The following is a 23,121-nucleotide window of genomic DNA, read 5'->3' as shown; positions in this document are numbered from 1 at the left end:
TGCACATGGGGGACTGGTGGAGGGCAGTTTGGCAGGAACTGTGAGAGTAATATATATAAGGGTTGCAGTTTACAAGTGAAGGTTTTCTTTGTAATAGAGTATTCTGTTCTATTTGTGACAGTGTAATGTTATTTGTATTTGCTTTAATATACAACTGGCCAAATTCTGCTCTCAGAGAAGCACAGGCAACTCCAGTGATTTCAATTTGAGTTGCATAGGTGTTTCTGAGGGCAAAATTGGATCTTGCATAAGCAACACAGGTGACTTATGGTTGCAAAGAGAACCTTAACTTTTGTATTTCCTGACTTATGAATGTTTAATATTACACTAATGTTTTATTAATATAAGTTTTTAAAAATCTAGTAAATGTATCATGTTGCAAAGCACTTTTGCTCTGGTTCTCAGAGGGCTATGGAGGATGCTGTATTGTGGTTTGAAGACTGTTTAACTTAAAACTGTTACGTTATTGAAAGCATATTAAGGTCTCATCTTGCAGTCCCCATGCAGACAAAATTCTGTTGGATCTCACTGGGGAATTTTGTCTGTTTCAGGATGGCAGGATTGGGTCATTTGTTATACTGCCTCTGAAAATGATTTTGACTTCTGCTAATGTGAACAGGGCTCATTGCAACAGTTAGTGAAAAAGAGGAAGAAATATATTGCCGAGCTTGTGTTTTTACTCCAGAACCAGAGGCTGGGTTTGGAAATCCAAAAGTGTAAATAGAAGCTACCAACAAAAGAGGTTGCTTTAGAAATCTCATTCAGTTAGTTTGAGGAATAATCAGTATAAATATCCATTATTAATTTTTTTTTAAATATTGGCTGGCAAAGCCTCAGAATGGTGAGAGGAATGAACTGCAGTAGAAGCCATTAGAGCTACATAAGGTAGATAAATAGAATCATAGGGGTGTATGACTGGAATGGACCTGGAAAGGGCATCTAATAGAGCCTCTTGTGCTGAGGTAGGACAAAGTAAACCTAGACCATCCCTGGCAGGTATTTGTCTAACTTGTTCTTAAAACCAAAAAGGATGTAGATTTCATGTGCTTGACTATCCTTGTAGTTAGAAAGCTTTTCCTAATATCTAACCTAAATAGCCTAGTGTTAGTTCTAGAAGAAGGTCAGACCACAGAGAAGGAGGTTGGGGGTAGCACTGAGATTGATTTGAGGGAAGGAAGTGTCATTGCTAATACAGCGTAAGTATGATATTCTGACGGACTTAGGCACCTCAGTCACTTTTGAAAATGCAGTGTAGTTGTAGCTGTGTTGGTCCCAGCATATTGGAGAGACAAGGTGGGTGAGGTCGTATATTTTATTGGATCAACTTCTGTTGGTGAGAGAGAGCTTGTGTCTCTCACCGTCAGAAGCTGGTCCAGTAAAAGGTATTACTTCACTCACCTTGTGACTTCTGAAAATGGGATGAGGAATGAACTGCAATAGAAGCCATTAAGGCTACATAAGGTAGATCAATAGAATCATAGGGGTGTATGGCTGGAATGGACCTTGAAAGGGCATCTAGTCCAGCTTCCTGTGCTGAGGTAGGACCAAGTAAACCTAGACCATTCCTAGCAGATACTGATATTTCGTTATCGCATTAAACAGGGTCACATTGAGACATCTTGACAAAGCAGCATGGGGAGAAGGCATGGTTACTGCCTGTACTTTACCTGTTCCATGGATACTTTCATCTCTGAGTCTATCAATCTGGCACCATATACCAGCCGTAGGTTAAAAAGAGAAACAGAAAGATAAGGCATGGGAGAGAACAAGTTGGGGAGAATCTGTCACTTCTGAATTAATCTGAGTTGCATCAAAGAGATGTTTATTTCTTTCCATCTTTTTCCATACCAAGGGGGTGTGATATGGATTTGTGGTTCTGATACTGCATAATCGATTCTTTCCTCTCCGCTGTGCTTTGTCAAGGATGGCTTTGTTCATTTGCAGTCTTAGTTCAGTCTTTCCTTCCTATTTGGCTTGTCTCTCTAGAGTCTTATCTGGATGTTAAAAACATTTTTGTAGATTCAGGGAGATTGTGCCTGCTTTTGGAAAGAAGTGAGTGACACAACAAGATGATGATGATGATGATAAAATAGCCATTTGCAATGCATTTGTTCACTCCAGTAAAATTAAAGTGCTGCCTGGAATAGACACCGTGTTCTCTAGCCGCTTGAGGAACTTGAGGTTGGGTTTTCAAAAGCATCTAAAGGGCAGATTTTTAAAGGCACCTAAATGCCTTTAAAAATCTGCCTTGAGTGACTTGGGAGTATAAGTCCCATGGAAAATCAGTGGAGACTGAAAGTCCAATGGACACGTGGTCCTAAGCTTTGGTGCTTTTGAAAATCCTACTGTTAAGACTGAAATTCCATGTGAAACTCTGTGTTCAGATTCACAGGGCCCACAGTAGATTAACTAACCATGTTACTCAAATGTCTCAGAAAGAATACTGTGACTGAAAGAGAACAGCCTGTTTTATGGCAGGGTATACTGTTTAAACCCAATTGTTAACAAATGGAAGGTCTACTAGCATATAATGCAATGAGTAACAAAATACAGTAGGTGGGCCTGGGATGTGATGTATCTCATTCTTCCACCTGGTTATCTTTCCTGGTTAGTTTAGGGGGTCGGCAATTTTTACTTTATACACAACTTGAAAATAGGCAGACAGACACACCTCTATCTATCGGAATGTCACTGGGTACTTGAATTTTGCTATTGTATATGGGTTCATTAGTGTAGCTCTTTCCAGCTCTGGTATTTTCAAGCCTTTCAGCAGAACATTACCATGTTTTTGTTTTTGTTTTGGTTTTTTTCTCTAAATTTTGGTGTATATTTAGTGGTAGTGAAGAGTGGCACGCTGATGGCCCTGGAGTGTGGAGTCATCTATGCACAGCCTGGGTACATCATGGCAGTAATAGTAGTGACAGTTGTGTCCCGCACTCCCCTGCCAACGTGTCTACACCCTGACTTGGAGGCACCTCTTCTCGGCGAGAGAGAGAATGTCAATCTCAGTGGCCCACTCAGGGGCTTTCTGCTGCAATTCCCAACCAGGGTGCCAATTGTAGTAGTAGTTTGGTCATGTGAACACCTCACCTAGTTTGCTGGCCTCAGTCCCACTTACTGATTTCGTATATCGGCTACTCAACAGCATTAAGTAGTGCTAATTGTGTCCCCACCAGTCCCCTGAGCCACTTCATCCCGTTTGAGTAACAGGAGGAGGGGGGAAAGGAGAGGCGACGCGGGTAACTTCTTTATTCCTTACACCATCCTGATCCAACACCAGTTTATTTTGTTATAAATTCATCTGACACGGACCTCCATTGACCTATTGGGAGACTTGTAACTAGGTACTTGGTCCCTAAATTAAACAAATGGTTGGTCAAGAATTGGATTAATATAAATAATTTCCCTCTTGGTTATTTATCAGTTTTTCTGTCTGTTCAGCATCTGACCTTCAAAGATAGCATTGCTCTTTGTGATTTACATTTAAAGAGTTTCTACCACTGGTGAATACCCTTTTTCTAAGTGCTGGAGAGACAATCCATGTATTTCTACTACAACTCCTCAGCAGTGAGGTATTAAAATGTGTATATGAGAACATCACCTCTTGTTTGCCTCTGTCTCATGCTTCCCTCATTTCTGTTTTGTTCCTTTCAGATACTTGGCGGTTTCAGAAGACTGTTGCATCTACACAGTGGAAGTCAAATTTTGTGTATGGCGTGGTTAAGGTTCCAGTCTCTCACCTCAGCCTTCCTCCACTTTGGGCTGGTTACCTTTGTGCTGTTTTTGCATGGTTTGCAGGTGGACGCTGGCATAACGGGAGAGTCTCTGAGTACAGGACAAAACAGCTCGTGCTCAGGATCTTCTGATTGCAAGGAGGGTGTTATTTTGCCAATATGGTACCCAGAAAATCCATCCCTTGGGGACAAAATTGCCAGGGTTATTGTTTATTTTGTGGCACTTATCTACATGTTCCTCGGAGTCTCCATCATTGCGGATCGTTTCATGGCATCAATAGAGGTCATTACATCACAAGAAAAAGAGATTACAATCAAGAAACCAAATGGGGAGACCACCACGACTACCATTCGGGTTTGGAATGAAACTGTTTCCAACCTGACCCTGATGGCTCTAGGTTCTTCTGCTCCTGAGATTCTTCTGTCATTGATAGAGGTATGTGGCCATGGATTCATAGCCGGAGACCTGGGGCCCTCTACCATTGTTGGCAGTGCGGCTTTCAACATGTTTATCATCATAGCCATCTGCGTCTATGTGATCCCAGATGGGGAAACCAGAAAGATAAAACACCTGAGGGTGTTCTTTGTCACATCTGCATGGAGCATCTTTGCTTATATCTGGTTGTACATGATCCTTGCTGTCTTCTCTCCAGGTGTGGTGCAGGTCTGGGAAGGCTTGCTCACTCTGTTCTTCTTCCCTCTTTGTGTCCTCCTGGCTTGGGTGGCAGATAGAAGGCTGCTCTTCTATAAGTACATGCACAAAAAATATCGTACTGACAAGAACAGAGGCATTATCATTGAGACAGAAGGTGAACACCCTAAGGGAATAGAAATGGATGGCAAGATGATGAACTCCCACTTTCTGGATGGAAATTTAGTAACTATGGATGGGAAAGAGGTGGATGAATCTCGCAAAGAGATGATCCGGATCCTCAAGGATCTGAAGCAAAAGCACCCAGAAAAGGACTTGGACCAGCTGGTAGAGATGGCCAACTACTATGCCTTATCTCACCAGCAAAAGAGCAGAGCCTTTTACCGCATCCAAGCCACCAGAATGATGACTGGAGCTGGCAACATTCTGAAAAAGCATGCGGCCGAGCAAGCCAAGAAAAGCACCAGCTTGCACGAGGTGCAGGCAGATGAACCTGAGGAATTCATCTCCAAAGTTTATTTTGATCCTTGCTCCTACCAATGTCTTGAGAACTGTGGCGCTGTCCTCCTGACAGTGGTGCGGAAAGGGGGTGACATGTCCAAGACCCTCTATGTGGACTACAAAACGGAGGATGGCTCTGCCAATGCTGGTGCTGACTACGAGTTCACAGAGGGAACTGTGGTCTTGAAGTCAGGGGAGACCCAGAAGGAGTTCTCTGTGGGGATCATTGATGATGACATCTTTGAGGAAGACGAGCATTTCTTTGTGCGGCTTAGTAACCTCCGTGTGGTTGAGACTGAGGAACCTGCTGAGCTCAACAATTTGCCATACCCAAAGGCCATACTGACTTCTCCTTGCGTGGCCACAGTGACTATCTTGGATGATGACCACGCGGGCATCTTCACATTTGAGTGTGATGTGATGCATGTCAGTGAGAGCATTGGCGTGATGGAAGTCAAAGTCCTTAGGACATCAGGCGCTCGAGGTACGGTCATAGTCCCATTTAGGACAGTAGAAGGGACAGCAAAAGGAGGCGGAGAGGATTTTGAGGACGCTTATGGGGAGCTGGAGTTCAAGAATGATGAAACGGTGTAAGTACCCCTTAATTTCTTTTATCTGTCCTAGTTACTGTGGTTAACTCCAAACTCCAAGTTTGCCTCCATCACAGGTGAATGCAGACAACAGATAATGGGTTACTTTCTCCAGCTCTCCTTCAATTTCCTTACTTACCTCTTCCAGGCAAGAACCCTACAGCAGGATCTAAAAGGGTAATACCTCTTGTCCCTTTCCTCCCAGGAATTACAAAATGGGGCTTGGAAATCTCATCAGTGAGAAGACCTATAATCCTCAGAATCGTCGACTCAAACCAGTGAGTGGGACGTGGAGACTGTACTTAGACATTTTCACAATCCTTTAATTTTGAGGATAGCAGGTATGATTGTGAGTAGAAGACAAAAGACATGTTGAGGCCCAATCTTTCAGACTTTAGTTAAACGAATAGTCCCATTTACTCACTGCCAACATAAATGGCCAGATTTTCAATAGTCGCTAAGTAGGGTGGGATTTTCAAAAAGGCTCAGCACTGGCCAAACTCTGCTCCTGTTGACTTCAGTGGGAGCAGAGAGAGAGAAAGCAGCTATGAGCACTTTTGAAAATTCCACCCAGAACACTGAGAACAATGAGAATTGTTGGGAGCTCTGAGCTTTTTTGAAAATCTGGGCCTCGGTGATGTGAGTAATAGCTGCAGGATCAGGCCCTTGGTCGCAAAACTGAACCTCTGTTGTATAGCTATTTCTTCCTGTAATCCCCTCTCCCTATCTTTTTTCTTTCTTACCTCAGCAGACAGCACATTAAGGGTTGAATTTCCCCATGCAATAGAAGTGGTATGAGTAAAGACAGAGGGGAGAGGAAAAAAATCCTTTTCATAGTTTTTAATAGACTCTTGAATATGCTAATTTGGGATATTAAAAGTCCTTCTGTAGGTTTGGTTTTCAATCAAAGCAACCACCTCGAAGTAAATATGAGCCACTGACCTAACAAGGGCTCTTCCCCTCCCTCGAACTGCATACATACATGGTCTGCCTGTGCCACTTGTACAACCAGGGGTTCAGCTACCACCCGAATCTCACAAGATCGGTAGCAAAGCACACCCTCTTGCTGGCTTGTGTAATAAGCAGTAATTCCCGTCTGTGTACCCTTGCAGCCTCTGCCTAGAGCTGTTTGAGCCAGGCAGTACTCTACCCACAGGTCTTTCTTTACATGGATCTTAGCATAGGCATTAGGGGGTGGGCTAAATTTTCAGCTTTTGAGTAGTCTTCTGTGTGATCATCTCCGAGTAAGCTGTTCTTCCCTTTGAGTTTATTTACTGGTGGTTTTCCCCCTCAAAAAGACTGCAGTAGTCTACAGTAATGATCCAAAACGCTGCAACTCAGCGCTTCCCTGCAGCTCCATGACCTAGTGTTTTCATACAAAACAAGCACTCCTCCAGCCCGGGGAGGGAAAGGATTGCGTGGCCTCTAATGGTGTGAACCAGTCCTGTTAATTCAGCTCTTTCATTATGAACAAATGTAACTGATGCGAGAATAGTGAGTAATAAAGACCAGAGACGTAATAATGTCTAACTGCTTTAACTACCTTCCATTAACATTAGTGGAAGATGAGGAAAAATCGCTTAGTAGAGGGAGCTGGTGTATGGACATGATGCTAACATTCCCTAATGCTGAGTGCTTAGGTGCCTCTTGTTAAAACCCAATCACTTGAGAAATCAAAGGAAGAATTGTGCTGACTTGCAACTGGCAGCAGAGAAAGGAAATTACTGTACCAAGTAGTCTTATACAATACACATGTAGATGCTGGTACACTGAGCTACAGAGCAGGGGTGCCTGAATCCTGACATCTTCCCATGGTCTGTGCCTACCTGTCATGTTGTTTTTTTTTTTTTTTTTTTAATCCAGTTGCTGTCCACAACCCTGGTATTTGATTGCACTTGCATGTTCTTCCTTGATAGATGAACAGAAGTTGCTGGTTCGCTGAGATCACCAACAGTAAAAGTAGGCTTGGAAGGATTAGATTGATGGTGGTAAATGTCAATTTCTTGACATGTGATGTTGACAATTTGGGTTTCAATGGTTAGCAAGCTTTACCTTTTTTTTAATCTCAATGTCTATTGTCATTAAATAGTCTGACCCCCCGCCCCCCATAATTTCCTGCAACTGTGGAAAATTTACATTGATAACAATAGAAAAAATACGCCTCAACATGAGATGTCAAAATTATGAAAATAGACACACTGAATTGTGCCAAGCCTGAATAAAAGATTGAAGGTGATCAGCTTTGTCCTCAACTTGCTGCTCCAGGGAGAAGGTGACCATGGGTCACGGTGCCAAACTCTGCTACTGCAACTGGTCCTCAGGCTGCACTCTCTGGACAAAGTAGACCAAGGTCTCATCTACTCAGTTAAAATTTGTTATGCTGGGGGACGCACCTACAACATGGTTTAGTTCTAATTGTGTGGGGCACAACAATGTTTTAAATAGGTTCTCTACCATGGTAGATGTTACTGGGGCAGTTGGAGCTTAACAGGCTGGATTATTGACAGAACTAATTTAAACACTGTAATATTCCAACCAGCCCCTCCTCTATTACTGAAGCTTTTTTAATTTACGAAGTAGGGGAGCATTTTAAGGTCCTGTTCATGCTACCACTAAACTGCTTTAAGTTAAGCTGTGTTCAGCAGAACCGTGTTTGAGTCTGTTCTCCAAGATGGAGTCAAATGCACTAACTCTTCTCTCTGACACAGTCAGATCACAGTTCTGTTTTTGGAATGTAGGTAGAACACACTCAAACGACACTAGGTTCCCATCTGTGCTTTAAAATGGAATTGTGTTGGGGGACAAATATATTGTAACTGAGTCACCTTACCCTTCAGAACTGATAGTAGCTAGTCATGGGTGAACTTCAAAACGTCTGAAGTTTGACTTTGAACAAGTACCTGTAATTCCAGATGTTTATTCAGACATTAGACAAATCCTGATCTAGTGTAAGCCACTGAAATCAGTGGAGCTGCACTTGCTTACACCATGGCTGCATTTAGCCCTCCAAGCCTCTTGGAACTTTTGTGAGGGAAGACTTTGTAGTGAGATTCCTGTTTCCTACTGGCCAGGAAGTGCAGTGCCATTCTGCAGGAGTTTGGCTCAGAGACTCCATTGGAAATAGCAAGTGCAGAGACATGAGTGGTTGTGTTTTTCCTGAAGGGGAAAAAATAATTTTGGGAAAATGTTAGGGGTAGAAAGCAGCCAATATGGAGAATTCAGATCCATGTTTGACTTTTTGCAAAGATCAGCGTTGCTCAGATCCCAGGTTTTGGTATTGGCTCATCTCTAGTTTAGGGAGGTATGTGATTATTTTATCTGAAACACTTCACTCATCCTAAATGTTAAAGTGCAGTGGAGGTGGGGTGATGTGTTTATCACCACAATGTTGTATGAAAACACTGGGTCAATAAACTATCTTTCTTCACACACTATGGATTTGTTACCTAATTCCCCACCTTCTCCCACCACCCCTTCATTCTCTTTGCGGTACCATTGTTAAAGGGGTCTTTTGCTCATAGGAGGGAAGAGCGATAATACACACATGCCTCATTTCTGCAAACACTTAAGGTATATCTACACTGCAATAAAACACCCATGGCTGGCCCATGTCAGCTGACTCAGGCTCACAGGGCTTGGTCTGTGGGACTGTTAAATTGCAGGCTTGAGCCCAGGCTCTGGGACCCTGTAAGCCCAAAAGTCTACACTGCAATATTAATATTATAGCCTGAGTCTCCTGAGCCTGAGTCAGTTGACACAGGCAAGACAAGGGTGTTTTGTTGCAGTGTAGACATACCTATAAGCCTGTGCTTAACTTGACTACCATGAGTAGTCCCATTAGGACTATACAAAGTAGTCAAGTTAAGCATGTAAGTATTTGTGGAAGTGGGGCTAAAGAGATTTCCAGGCTCTCTGACTATGTAGATTGTTGTAACTTACATGCTAAGGAGCCGGAGGAGGGTGAGAGCTTCAATTTACGTCCTCTTCTGGCTCTTGGTGGGTAAGTTACTGATTTAGACTCCATTATATGTTGGCAGTGTGGCTGTAAGCAGCTCTAAGGGAGTTTAACTGCGTGTAAAAGTGTCTACATTTAATGTGAGGGGCTCCAAATTCCACATCACCTCTGTATTGCATAACACTGTTTTCTACCAAATTTCTAGAGCCAAGGGCTGGAGATGATTCCCCAAACGTTTTCTCTTGTCCCACTGTTTTTGAGGGAATTTCACTTCAATTAAAAAAGGATAAAATAAACCATCTGTTTAAAAAAAAAAAAAGTGGATGTCCCCAGGGAATGCGGGATTAAAAATAGCTGAGCTGATGCATAAAATAAAGTGTGAGAGGGAGATGGATCCTGCCACAGGGTCTTGCTTATTGCTTCTGTGATTCTCTCAAGGCTGATATGGTCAAAGTTTCCTTGCCTCTATATTGGGTGGGAGCGGGGAGCAAGCTGACTTCTCTTGAGGTGTGAAACCTCAATAATGCTGTTGTTATTATCCATTCCTCTTTGTGTGTGTGTGTGTGTGTGTGTGTGTGTGTGTGTATGTATGTGTGTAACGCTGCACTTTACTATCTAATGAGAAAGGTGAGTACTCACACAAGCTTCAGACTCGTGGTGTTATAACATTTAAAATGATACATTTGTTACTTCCAAATGCCAACTTCCAACACAGACACTTCTGATTGTGTCTTGCCATTTTACATTTTAAACAGCTGAAATGAGAATGGTCATCTCTAGTCTAGTGATGCTAAGACTGAGGCTCGTGAGCTGCAAGTGGCTCTTTAATGTCTCCCCTGCAGCTCTTTGCAGCACATAATATTAAAACGTGATTTAATGATTAACCAATCCGGATGCTTTTATTATGTTGTTAACCAATTGTAGTGGATAAAATAATAATACTTGGTCAGTTCATTTTGCTGTGAGAATAATATAATATAGTAAATGAAACAATGAATTCACACTACTTTGGCTCTTGGGCTATGTTGATCACTAATTTGGCTCCTGAACCACTGAGGTCTGAGTGTCATTGCTCTAGTCTGTTAAAAGGATACTGTCAAATAGATTAGGCCCAACACTTAAGTTTTATAAAAGGTTTTAAAAAACAAACAAAAGCCCTAAGAATCAGTGGTGCAAAGCAATTTGTGTTTTTTAAAATAGTATTCGCAGCACAGGGAAGGAATCTGTATAATACTATTCCAGGATTGTCACTCTGAAGCCTAGAATGTCTGAGTCAGTGTGGAGTAAAGGAAACGGCTACAAGCATGGATGAGCGCTTTTTGTTCAGCAGATCACTAGATGCAATCATCACTGGGATTTGTAGTCTGTTACTGTCCAACTCTTAAGTTTTCAGCATTTTGAATTTATGACTTACACCCTATGTGATGTACAGGAAGGCAGGTATCTATGCCATGCCAGGAGTCCTAGACAATTATGATATCAGAAGCAGCTCAGCCAATCACTACCCTTATTCTATGACTAATATTTATGCAACAGTTTCCTTTGTTGTGAGAGGGAAACTGCATGGATAGTGGATTACTTGGCCTAACTGCCACCTGCACAAATAAACACAAATCTCCCAGACCTCCTCCCAGACACACATCTCCTAGCACAACCCTGCTGACACAAATCAAGACAGCCACCCACATGATAATACAACCAGCACACACAATAACCCCAAACACAGCACACACCCTTCATTTGCCACTGGCGCAAATACACACAACTCTCTCAGCACCGCACAAATCCACACAACCAGCACACACAACAACCCCAAGCATCACTCAGACGTTTGGCTTTTTTTTATAAATATGACTTTATGAATTACACCCATGTGACAGCCCAGGCTTTCAGTTACTAGTAATATCTTAATTTATAATTATATTGACTGTGTACCCCAGTGTTATAATTATATTGACTGTGTTCTCAGTGGTGGCGGATGACAGAACAAGGAGTAATGGTCTCAAGTTGCAGAGGGGGAGGTCTAGGTTGGATATTAGGAAACACTATTTCATTAGGAGGGGTGGTGAAGCACTGGAATGGGTTACCTAGGGAAATGGTGGAATCTCCATCCTTAGAGGCTTTTAAGGCCCAGCTTGACAAAGCCCTGGCTGGGATGATTTAGATGGGGTTGGTCCTGCTTTGAGCAGGGGCTTGGACTAGATGACTTCCTGAGGTCTCCTCCAACCCTAATCTTCTGTGATTCTATGATTTGCCTTTGGGTCAGTTTGGAATGGTACATCTGCTATTAGAAGCCAGTTTGGATGCTATTTGGAAGTCTAAGGGCCAAATTATACTTTGTGTTCCTTGCTGCAATATCAAGGATTTTAACCTAGAATTAGGGCAATAGATATATTTGGTTGCTTGCCCTCGTCACTGGTATCTGCAATGTTTTTGGGATCCACAGTGGTGCATGGTTGGAGATTCATTTTTGTTGGGGACAGGGAGGAGTGTGTCTCCCCTGTCCAGCAGCTCAGCTTTTTGCCACAATTCCAAAGTTTCGTAAGCAGTGTTCTATGAATCAGAAAGGGTATTAGGTGTCAGTAGAAGCTGTAATGTTAAACTGGTAGCAAATGGCTTGCTAACCCTCTTGGCAAAACAAGCAGCACTGAGATTTTGGATGAAATGTGTGTGGTAACATGTGGCCACTTCTGTGGGTGGTTTTTATGCAAAGCTTGCAATAAAGGCATAAGTAGTGAAGAGGCTGAAAGGATCTACCTCCTCCTGTTCCTCCATTAATGAAAACATTTCTGGAGACAAACATATTAAGACTGAGCTCTTGGAAATGTTTATTGCCTGTGGCCTAAACAACACTGCCCTTCAATATTTTTGGAGACACATTTTTTTGAAGCAGTGAATAAGTATAGTTACTAAGGAGCAGGGGTCATTTGTAAGGTACATGTGACCCATCTCATCCATTTCTCCCCAGAGATTTTTGAGTATGAGTTGCACTGCCACCCAGCTTCTGTGTGTGGCTGCCCTGCTGAATCACTACACGTGTGGTATGTAAGCTCTGTGGTGCAGGGACTGCCTTCTTGTGGTGTGTGCATCTAGCACTATGTGGCTGGGTAGCACTAAGTGCTGCCACAATACAAATAAATTCCCCTTTATTTGGGCTTTGAAAATCATCTCCTTGCCAGCTAAAGCAATTACACAGAATACGGGGGCAGTTCAGAAGACGGGGCCCAGGGTGGGAAGTGGAAGGAAGTGACTGGTTAATAGCTGTTTGGAAAAGACCATTGTGAAGCTTTATGTAGCCACTGGTGCTTCTTTTCTAAACTTCCCTGTTGCTGGAAACAGTGCCTTTTTCAGTTTGATAGACAACCCAGATGAGAATGTTTGATGATCTGGAGATTCAGCAGTTGTCTAGTTGGGAGGCTCTTCCTGTCCTAGGCTCTTCCTCCTCCATAACTCAAGACCATGATGAGCCAGTTCAGACTTGATGGGCTTCTTCCTGCCCATTAGATCACTGGTTGTGGGTAGCGGTCATTGCCTCCAGTTTTACAACAGTCATTACTGTCGTTTGGGGTTTTATGCTCCCTGTTTTAATTTTAATCACATGAATTGGAGGTGTGACATTCCCCATATTAATTCAGAGACCTATGTTGGCTCGTTGTCGGCTGGGGCAATCTCAAACTAATTGCATAGATTTTTTTTTTCCCCCCCACGACCTGCAGGAACCATTATGATCTAATCTGAGCTGTGCATACCAGGCCGTAGAATCTCCCTCCATAATTCCTGCCGTGAATTTAACTTGTGGCTGAAGCAGAGCCTCCTTTTTCAAATAAAGATGGCGATATCTGTCAGCAACTCCAAGTGATGGAGAATTTACCATCTCTCTTGGTTCATTTGTTCCAAGGGTTAGTTACTCTCCTGTTAGAATTCGCACTTTTCCTTACCACAGCTCTCTCGTTATCAATCATGTACTTCTAGTTTATCCCTTAGGGTGACCATATTTCCCAAAGGAAAAGGGGAACACAGGGTTGGGCTAACCCGAGGCCCCGTCCTCCATGCGGGGCTGGCCGAGCTGCTCTCCCAAACCCCCCTCCCCACGCAGGCCTGGCCCGAGCCACTCTCGTGACCACCCTCTGGGGCTGGCTGAACTGCTCTCCCAAGCCCCCCACCCATGCAGGGCTGGGGCTGGCGTCGCTGCTTGCCTGAGCCCTGCCTGCCCCCTGCACGAGGCTGGACTGGCGTCACTGCTCGCCCGAGCCCTGCCTCCCTCACTGCGCGGGGTTGGCATTGCTGCTCCCCCGCCCCGCACATTACTCTGAACCCCAGTTTTTTAAGCAAAGGTGGGCATTTGTCCTGTTTGTTCTTGCCAACTGATCAAGTTGGCCAGAGCAAATGGGACAAATGCCCACTTTTTCCAAAATGTTGGGACAGCCAGGATAGGGCTTAAAAAAGGGACTGTCCCGGCCAAAACGGGATGTATGGTCACCCTATTGTCCCTCCAATCTCTTCCTCTTACCCTCCCCCATCCGCATGCAGGCTCAGTCCTGCCTTCTCACCCTTCTCCTCTCATAAAAGAGAGGTGACATCTGATTGGTGCTGATCCCTGGCTCCTTCTCTGACACAGATTAAGAAGCAGTAGTACCAGATCTGCTCTCTGGCTCCTCCCCCTGGACACTGTGCTCCGTCATAATCCTCTTAAAGGAGAGGTCCCTGGGCTTTTCTGTTGCCAGGTTTGATCATTTCTGAAAGAGGAAGGTGCCAGCACATCTGCTCCCTAGCTTTACTTAGCCCACTTGGCTGTCTGAATTCCTGCTCACTCCATGCAATACATTTTTCACCAAACCCTGATTTAGTGATCTGTGTTGGTGATCTCCCAGCATATCACTAGTGTGAAAGATGGTATGCCCAGTTCTCACTCTGAAATTCCCTCATGTAGGTCCTGTTAAGGCTGCTCATTCCTACCTTAACTCAAGCGGTGTACATTTAATACATTCCACTGAGATTTCTGGTGAGGATTACTATGAGGTGCTGGTGGGGAGTGTCCGAGGAGTGTATAAAAGCAGCCTGCAGAAATGTGAGACGGAGACTATCATGTGAACAAGAGAAGCACTGAGCTGACCTTTATCCTCTCATAATTTTGGTGACAGGAGTTGAGTAGAGATACATGCCACCTGTCTATGAGAAGGACAAATGACATCCTGTCTGGGGCTATGACTTGTTGCCCGTCAAAGGCATTTGGATGTATTATGTGACTGCAGCAAACAAGGGGATGTTTAAAACCCCAGTTTAAGTCAGCCTTTAGTCAAATTCAAATTAGGGAGGCATAAATGTGGGCCTGATCCTGAGAGGGGTAAACTCTCTCTACTAGCAGTGAAGTCAGTGGGAGTACAAAGTGTGCAGCACCCTGCAGGATCAGGCCTTAGATGGGGAAGAGATGAGACTGTCTCACAGGGGCACGTGGATTCATAATTCTAGAGAGAGCACTGGGAACTTGCCCATGCCAAAAACTGCAGCCCCAAAGTAGATTAAAAAGGTTAATCCCAATTCAGGTCAAAAACTAATTTACTGTGGGTTGGGTTCAGTTCAATTCAGTCTGATTACCTGAAGTGTCTCAATGAAATGTGAGTGCTAGTGACACAATCCGACCCTGTGGGTTTTGAAAAGTTGGCAGACGTGCACTTTGCACACATGCCTTCAAAGTCTTATTTACAGACTCTGTCCTTTTGTTCTCCCTGCACACACTTCTTCTAGGAGGAAGGGAATTTGCTCCTAGATTTTTATTATTAGGTAGTGCCTGTCATGGTCTAGGGCACCTGCATTCCCCTCTAGGGTCCAGCAAGGGCAGTCATCCTCAGGCTTCCAGCTCCCCAAGCGTGGCCTTTCTTGGGTGGAGACCCATGTCTCTCTCCCTTCTGGCCGGGATATCTCCAGGCTGCACAGTCCCCTCATTTCACTATGTTGTTCTCAGCAAGAGACTCTGCTTAAACAGGCTGGCTTACATTCCCTTCAGAGACTAATAACAGAGTAAGCACCCACCATTATAAGGTACCACACAGTACTTCCTATGCAAGGCCATCATAAGGTAAAAGCACAACAGAGAAAGCATATTAAAACCAATAAAACAACCTACACGCATTCTAATAAGCTTACCTAAAGATCACTCCAACCCTGATGTGGGCTCTGGCTGGAGCAGTCCTTCGGAATCCCACTCAAGGGATTTCTTTGTGGTTTCAAATTCATCAAAGATTTGGCTCAGACCAAGCACACTCATGACATGCTTAGTCCACCCTTTATACAGTTCAGGGATCTTTGATCTGACGTTTCCAGAGTAGGTAATGAGCAGACAATGGTTTTCTCTTCCCAGTGTGTAGCTTCTAAAGGATGGACCTACATTCCCCTCACCCCTCAGGTATTTCCTAGGAATCCACTTTATGCGCATTGTTCCAAAAAGTCCTTTGAAGTTTTTCCAGTCTTCCTAAATTGCATTAATCCTGTCTTCCGGCTCAAGAAGTTCCATACAATGCCATAATAGAACATAACCATTTGCATTTTTCATACAATGGACCCCAAAGGTATTAAACCTAATTCATGAATGTTAAACTTTATTGAATTAACTTAATCTTAATTTCATAACGTTTGTCCAGGATATTTTCAGTCTGTCCCAGTGTCATCCTTTGACTAATGTATTTTTAGGGTGGGATATGACCAGGAACTGGCTATCTTGGGTGATTTGTAATGAGACCTGACATTCAAATTTGACTCTGGATTTCTTGAGACAGCTGTGGATCCCTGGGGAAAGAAACGTTGAGTTGAAAGAATTTGATTTGCACAGAAAATCCCCAACAACCCACCTTCTCGACCCATATGATCTGGAGAGACACTGTGACTCTCTCCAGAGAGAAGGAAGGTGAAGAGGTGCCAGGAAGATCCGTGTGGGTATCAAGAATGGGCTTCATTTTCCACTGCCTTGTGCATAGTTAGTTACACATACAAAGAGTGGGTGTAAAATGCTACTGTTCTGATTGGGCACTTGGCACACATGTTGCACTGATGTAAGCGACTGCAGAATGGGCCAGGCAATGGAGAATGAGGCCCACTTACGTCCTCCGACCGATACGAATAAGAGGAGTTGCAAACGCCAACCCACCCGCTAGGAAGGTGGTGAGAGAAATAGTATCTTGACCTGAAGGGAGACCCAGGCAGCTCCTTGAGGAGCCAACGGTAGCCTTGGAGGTACTGATACTATCATGCACTGAAAAGGCTCTTTAAGCAATAATAGAGATGACAGGGCGTGCAGAGCAGCACAGAAAATGCATATGTACCCACTTGTACTGATGCCTTGAGTTGTATTACCTAAACCCTCCCTGATGTTTGAATGAGAAGTAGCAGGATGCCTTTCTACAAGCCCATTAATATAGAGAGATCAGTCACCACATCTCCATTCATAGCAACCTGAGCTTTCCTCTTACAAATGAAGGAGGCTTGGGCCTGCTCAGGGCATCAATGGGAGACTTCCAAAGAAAATCAAGGTGCTGATGGAACTGGTGTGTGACTCATGGGGGCAATGTTCCTTCTGACTCTAGGTATGCCTACTCGTGCTGCAGTCACACTTCTGATTGCAGTGTAGACATACCCTTAGTATTAACTTAAGGCCCAATTACGTTGGAAGGTATATGGGGGGGAAGTGGAAATGTGCTGCTAGCCAGGCCATCTTTCAGATTAAATATAAAAATGAGGTTCTGACTATAATTTTTCTTTAAATTAGGACTGTTAACACAGCCATTCAAATTTCCACTCATCCATTTACCTGGGGTGAATGTTTAAAAAAAAAAAATTTCTTTAGTGTGAGAGTCACACAGTCATTAGTTCTATTGTTAGTACTGTATGTTGTCTGTAGGGGCTTCTATAGAACCTGAAGTTTATGGAGGGGATGGTGTGATGAGATTAGTTTATGGCCCATCCACAACTGCTATTAGCAAATATCTCCAACAGCCAGAGATGGGACACTAGATGGGGAGGACTCTAAGTTACTACAGAGAATTCTTTCCCAGGTGTCTGGTTGGTGGGTCTCATCCATATACTCAGGGTCTAACTGATCACTACGTGAGGGGTGGGGAAAGAATTTCCCCCCAGGTCCTATTGGCAGAGACTGGGGGGACGGGGGTTTCGCCTTCCTCTGCAGCATGGGGCACTGATCACTTGGTGGTTTGAACTAGAGCAAATGGTGGATTCTCTGTATCTTGAAGTCGTTAAATTAAGATTTGAGGATGTCAGTAACTCAGACAGAGGTTATGGGTCTGTGATGTGCTGGAGGTCAGACTGGGTGATCATGATTAGGACCCTACCAAATTCATGGTCCATTTTGGTCAATTTCACAGTCATAGGATTTTTAAAATCGTAAATTTCATGATTTCAGTTATTTAAATTTCATATTAAATCTGAAATTTCATGGTGTTGTAACTGTAGGGGTCCTGACCCAGAAAGGCGTTGTGAGGGGGTCACAAGGTTACTGGGGGCAGGGGTTGCGGTACTGCCATCCTTACTTCTGTGCTGCAGCTGGCAGTGGCGCTGCTGCCTCAGAGCTGGGCAGCTGGAGAGCGGCGGCCGCTGGCCAGGATCCCAGCTCCCAAGGCAGAGCTACTGCCAGCAGCAGCGCAGAAGTAAGGATGGCATGGTATGGTATTGCCACCCTTACTGCTGCTGGCGGGGTGCTGCCTGCAGAGCTGGGCTCTTGGCCAACAGCCGCTGCCCTCCGGTCACCCAGCTATGAAGTCAGCGCAGAAGTAAGGGTGGCAATACTGTGACCCTCCCACCCCTAAAATAACCTTGTGACCCCCCCCCCCCCGCAACTTCCTTTTGGGTCAGGACCCCCAATTTGAAAAAAACTGGTCTCCCCCTGTGAGATCTGTATAATATAAGGTTAAAGCACACAAAAGACCAGAGTTCATGGGGGGAGACCAGATTTCACAGTCCGTGATGCTTTTTTCATTGCCATGAATTTGGTAGGGCCCTAATCATGATGGTCCCTTCTGGCCTTAAAGTGCCAAAGTGCCTTAGGATGAGTCTTTGCTGCATTACAGTGCCTGGCTGCACAGAACAAAATCCCAACAGGCCTAGAGTCTCTTACAGTGTGGCAGTGAGGTACCATAAAAGCATATTAGAGAACATTATGCAGGGATGTTACACCAGGTTTACATGCTCCAAAATCCATTGTTATATAGTACTCATAACTGGCATAGCCTCAGAATGTACAGGAACACATGGCCAATGGCAGGACTATAGGGAAAGAGAGACGACAATGGGCCAAATTCATGCTTTGTTGAACTCCAGTGAAGTCAGCGGTTTTACACGTAGGAAGAATCTGGGCCAATGATTTATAGATGTCTAAGAGGTGGATCCTGACTCATGTGACCATTCTGAACCCTCCCCCCGGTCTGACTTCTTGGATCTCTAGGTGTCAGAGCTTATTGCCTGTTTTATGCAACTGAGACCTCATTGCAGTCAGACCTGGTTGGCTGTTTCGGACTCTAGGCCCCTTGGCTGGGTCTGGCTGGAACATGAATTGGAGTTTGGCACTAGGATTTCCTATTTCCTGCCTTGGTTCATAGGCCTGCTCTCCCTAGACTAAGTACCGATTCCTCTTTGCCTCTTGCCAGTTACCAGCTAGCTGTACCTACCCTGTCTTGATCTCCTCCACCTCAAGTCATATTGCAGATACTTCACCCTTGCTAAATCTTCTCTTTCCTTTGTCTAGTCTTGCATTCAAATGCCTTGGTCTACCTGTGTTCCCTTTATTCCTTGGCCACCTGCTTTGCTTCTGTGCCCAGCTGTTTCCCCCAGGGGGAGATAGTAAAGAGAGCAAGATTAAGTCATCTTCTCTTGGGACTTAAAAACCTCTGACAACTCCCAAAGCTTGTTCTTGCAATCACAAATAATTTCACACTGTCCACTCAAGTTGTGACCAAAGTGTTGGCAATAATTTTAACTTCTATAGCTCCTTATGAATGTTAGTGAGTTTAGGATGGGCCATTCCTGGTTACTGAGGGAGGCTGGAGTCGATGCAAGTAAAGGCTGAGGATCCAGCCTCCTGATATCTACCTTACATTGAGTATTTTCTGAATCCAATGGATGTTAAACACTTGGGAGGCAGCAGCTTTTATCCCGTCTCTCTTTACCCCCTCCCATCTCCAAGTACACTGTCCAAGACAGAAATTTGCTGTGCTTTCATTTGGGATCCTTTCCAACGAGCCCCTCCATCGACAGTTTATTCAGGGATTTACTTTCTTCGTGCCACGTGTGTAAATGTATGTTGTGGAAATCAGTCGCTGTAGAGCTTCCCTTTTTGTCTCTACCTTTTTTCTTTCAATGAGAGAAACAAAAACATTCTCATGCTCATACAAATCATAAAAATGCCTTGCCTTGTATTTGTATTTCCTTTTACCATATGATAAATATGCAAATATTTAACTTGGAAATTCTGCTAAATTAATCTCTGCCTTCCCTCCTGAATTAGAGGAGTAGGGTCAATCTGCAAGTCTCTCTCCTCTGCCTCATCTAATTGATCATGTTGCTCTGATACTCCCATCTCCTCCTCCTGTGGTCAAGACACATCTGGAGAGCAGTGGCAGAATACAATGTAGCAGGAATAGTTTACTGACCTTACAAGGCCAGCTCTGCACTGAGTAGTTTTCCAAGGCATCAAAATGCATTTTTCAGATGCCCAATGTCTTTTGGGGCAGTAACCGAGAGAGCCTTAAGGACTCATATTTTTTCTCCATTGGAGTGTGGGGTGTAGAACATGAGTCATCTTGCAGTGTTTCAAGGATAATGTGCTGTCAGCTGAAAATAGAGTGGATAAAGTTGGGGATGCACTCTCTTTCCAAACCTACAGACTAACAGAGGATGAAATATCCTGTAAGATAGAACTGCTTACCAATGAGCAAACCTCCTTGAATTTGATCAGCTTTGGATAGTTGGGTCAGTGAACAGTGTCTGAATATGTAACAGTGGGGGGTATGTTCAGATCCTGGCTACCTCTGACATAAAACGGGTGCAGCACCATAGAAGTTAATGCAGTTGTGTGTGTTTGTCTCAGAGGTGACTTTGGTGCTACATCTGTAAGGAGTTCTGCATCTCATATAATTCTCATGTGCATGAAAAGGCTTCATGTGGCCTGATGGAACAGTGTTAGAAGGGGAAGAGGATGCAGTCAGTGGGTCTCAGAACTGAGGGAGGCTTTACTAGGTCATGAGACTTCTTCGTGATATGCAGCTGGTGCTGTCTTTCCCCTACGGAAACTAATACATAGGCTAGGAACCTGCTTATCCCATTCTTTGTGTGGCACACAGCAGCAGGAAAAGGCATAACAGGTGCAACATCTGCCCCAATTGACAGCAAGTTGTGCACAGCAGTAGCGGAGCACGCAAGGAAGAGAACTGGGATTGCTACTTAAATGACCCCTTAGAAGTGCACAGTGCCGCAAAGAGCGGGGGAAGAGGTGGGGCCGTTGTCCTCCCCTGATCTGTTGTCTATGCAAACTTGGACAGCTGATTTCCCAGGACCAACAGTGTAAATTACTTGGAATAACTTATAGATAAGAGAGAGCAAATGGACTCAAAATCTAGAACAAAGATATATGACAAAATTTAGGGGTCTAAATATGCATTTAGGAATATAACTTTGGGCACCCAAGTTTGAACATTCTGGTCCCAGAGCGTGCATTTATATTCAGTTAATCTGCCACAGGATCATTCCCACCACCTCTGGGCCGTAACATGGCAACTGTTTAGCAATGCACAGCAGCGCTCCATGGTTTTTCAGGCTAGGAAGTGCCGGCCAATACCATATCCAGTTGAAGCCACAGGGGAAATATCAGGTAGGTGGATTGTAATTACCTAAATTGGAATTTGGCCAAGAGCCTGGAATTGATGTCTTGATGTCTTTACCACGAGTGGTTAGGACCTCTGTTCTACAGCTAGCTGAAAGAAGGCCCCTGCAGCGATACTGCGTAACTTCCTGACGCCATGCTGGGGAGTCAGATCAGTATTGACTCAGAGCGGAGAGAACCCGAACTAGAAAGCTCCCCTTTGCCTAACAGGCTGCTCTATTGTACAGACTTTGAGGTTGCAAGAGGTGGGGACACAGTGGGGTTCAGCTGAAGAATTGGAAAAATAAAACAAAAATCTTCTTAAAAAGACAGAGGCTCTCAAACTGTTTTTTTGGTTTGTTTTAACCAACTAGTTCATAAAGTAACAATACACTCCGTGAAGGGTACTTCTAAATGAATTAGAGGGTGGCTCTGTGTTGTTCCAGGCAGCGAGAGAACTGCTCAGCTTCCTTTAACCGCTGCCCGGAATGCTTGTGAGACACCCTATAATTCAATTAGAAGTACCCTCCAGGGAGCATATAATTATATCATATCTGTGAAACATAATGACAACCCTCTCGTATCACATGGTGAGCAACTCTATTCTGCTGCCCAGAACCTTTCACCGGTAAGGAACTAATCTGCTTAGCGCAGATTGAACTCGGCGGTGTACAGCACTTACCCAAATGCTTCTGAAAGGAATCCCTGCCAGCCGAATAAACCTGTTAAAGGCACACACTTACCATACACCGGGGCTTATGTCTCCCCATTCTCTGCCCTCAGAGCCCTCCCTGATCATCTTGGTCACTTGGAGTGTCCCTCGAAAGGCTGGGATTTTAAAGGAGGTAGCTGAGCTTCTCTTTAGCCCTTTAGACTATGTTGGATAATTAACCTAAAATCAGTGTGCTGGGTGGATGGGATTTTATAATGGGCAAAATTCCCTTCTTCCCTCCTCTCAGATGGTATGTCATTAAGTTTCTAGACAGGCCATACACTTTGTGTGAGAGAGAGAAGTAATTGCACTCCTCTCCGTGGACATGCAGCTAATTCTGGTGTGAAATGCAGCAACCGTTTAACAAGTGCTCAGTGACATAAAAAACTGCTGAGGACTGGAAGGGAAGAATACTGTAGTGTACTGACATTTGAATTGGATACTGGAATTTCATTTAGGTAGAATGTGATTACCCAACAGGAAATGTCGGGGGTGTTTGAATCTGAGAGCATGAGCATGCATTGGCGAACTTACATCCTCCAGGCCTTATCTGCTCCAGCAAATAACGTTGTTCAAGAAATTAGACATATGGACTGCCTGTCAAATCTCATTGGAAGAGGTACCTCTTGTCAGTCACTGGGAAGAGGGCAGTTCTTCTGACAACACTGAAGCTGACTGGTAATAGAATGATTAGACTTTATTATAGTGAAAAGCAAAGCGGGGGTAGGGTGGAAGGGGAAGGTGCTTGTTGCCTCCTAAATAAATCCTCTTGGAAGGAGAGGAATTTCCCCCCAACAGTGGAACTCGACTGGGAAAATGGCCTTGCCAACTTCCAACAGCATTGTGGTCAAAATGAGCCTGGATGAAATCATTCCCCTTAGTTTGAATGAGTTTGAAAGATGCACTTGCTCATCTGAATTGCCCCCTTTCTATCTTTTAACTATGCTGTCTGAAATGCCTGTCTCCAAAGGATCTTTCACTCCAGAGGAATAACGAAACGAATACCTGTCACCAGCTTGTAGTTAATGCTAATGCTTTAACATTACTGGCTGTCAGTCTTAAAAGTGTCCTTTACAGCCTCAAATCCCTTAGTTCTGAGTGAGCTGGATGCCTCTCG

At 44.1% G+C, this 23,121-nt stretch overlaps 1 protein-coding gene across 6 annotated transcripts in view; it reads left to right on the top strand.

The window, feature by feature from the left end:
- Window positions 1–23,121, top strand: part of SLC8A3 (solute carrier family 8 member A3) — a 193,980-nt gene that overhangs the window by 40,738 nt on the left and 130,121 nt on the right. For 3 of the 6 annotated variants that reach the window (XM_074955560.1, XM_074955562.1, XM_074955561.1), the window contains exon 2: window positions 3,655–5,477. The exons of the other annotated variants lie outside the window; for them this stretch is intronic. In XM_074955560.1, coding sequence (XP_074811661.1) covers window positions 3,712–5,477 — 1,766 coding nt within the window. In that variant the 5' untranslated portion in view covers window positions 3,655–3,711. The remainder of the gene's footprint in view (window positions 1–3,654; window positions 5,478–23,121) is intronic. 6 annotated transcript variants of the gene reach the window in all.

Source organism: Natator depressus, chromosome 6 (genome assembly GCF_965152275.1).
Source record: "Natator depressus isolate rNatDep1 chromosome 6, rNatDep2.hap1, whole genome shotgun sequence".
Lineage (NCBI taxonomy): Eukaryota > Metazoa > Chordata > Testudines > Cheloniidae > Natator > Natator depressus.
The sequence above is the reverse complement of the archived record's forward strand: the minus strand, read 5'-3'. Positions and strand labels throughout refer to the sequence as shown.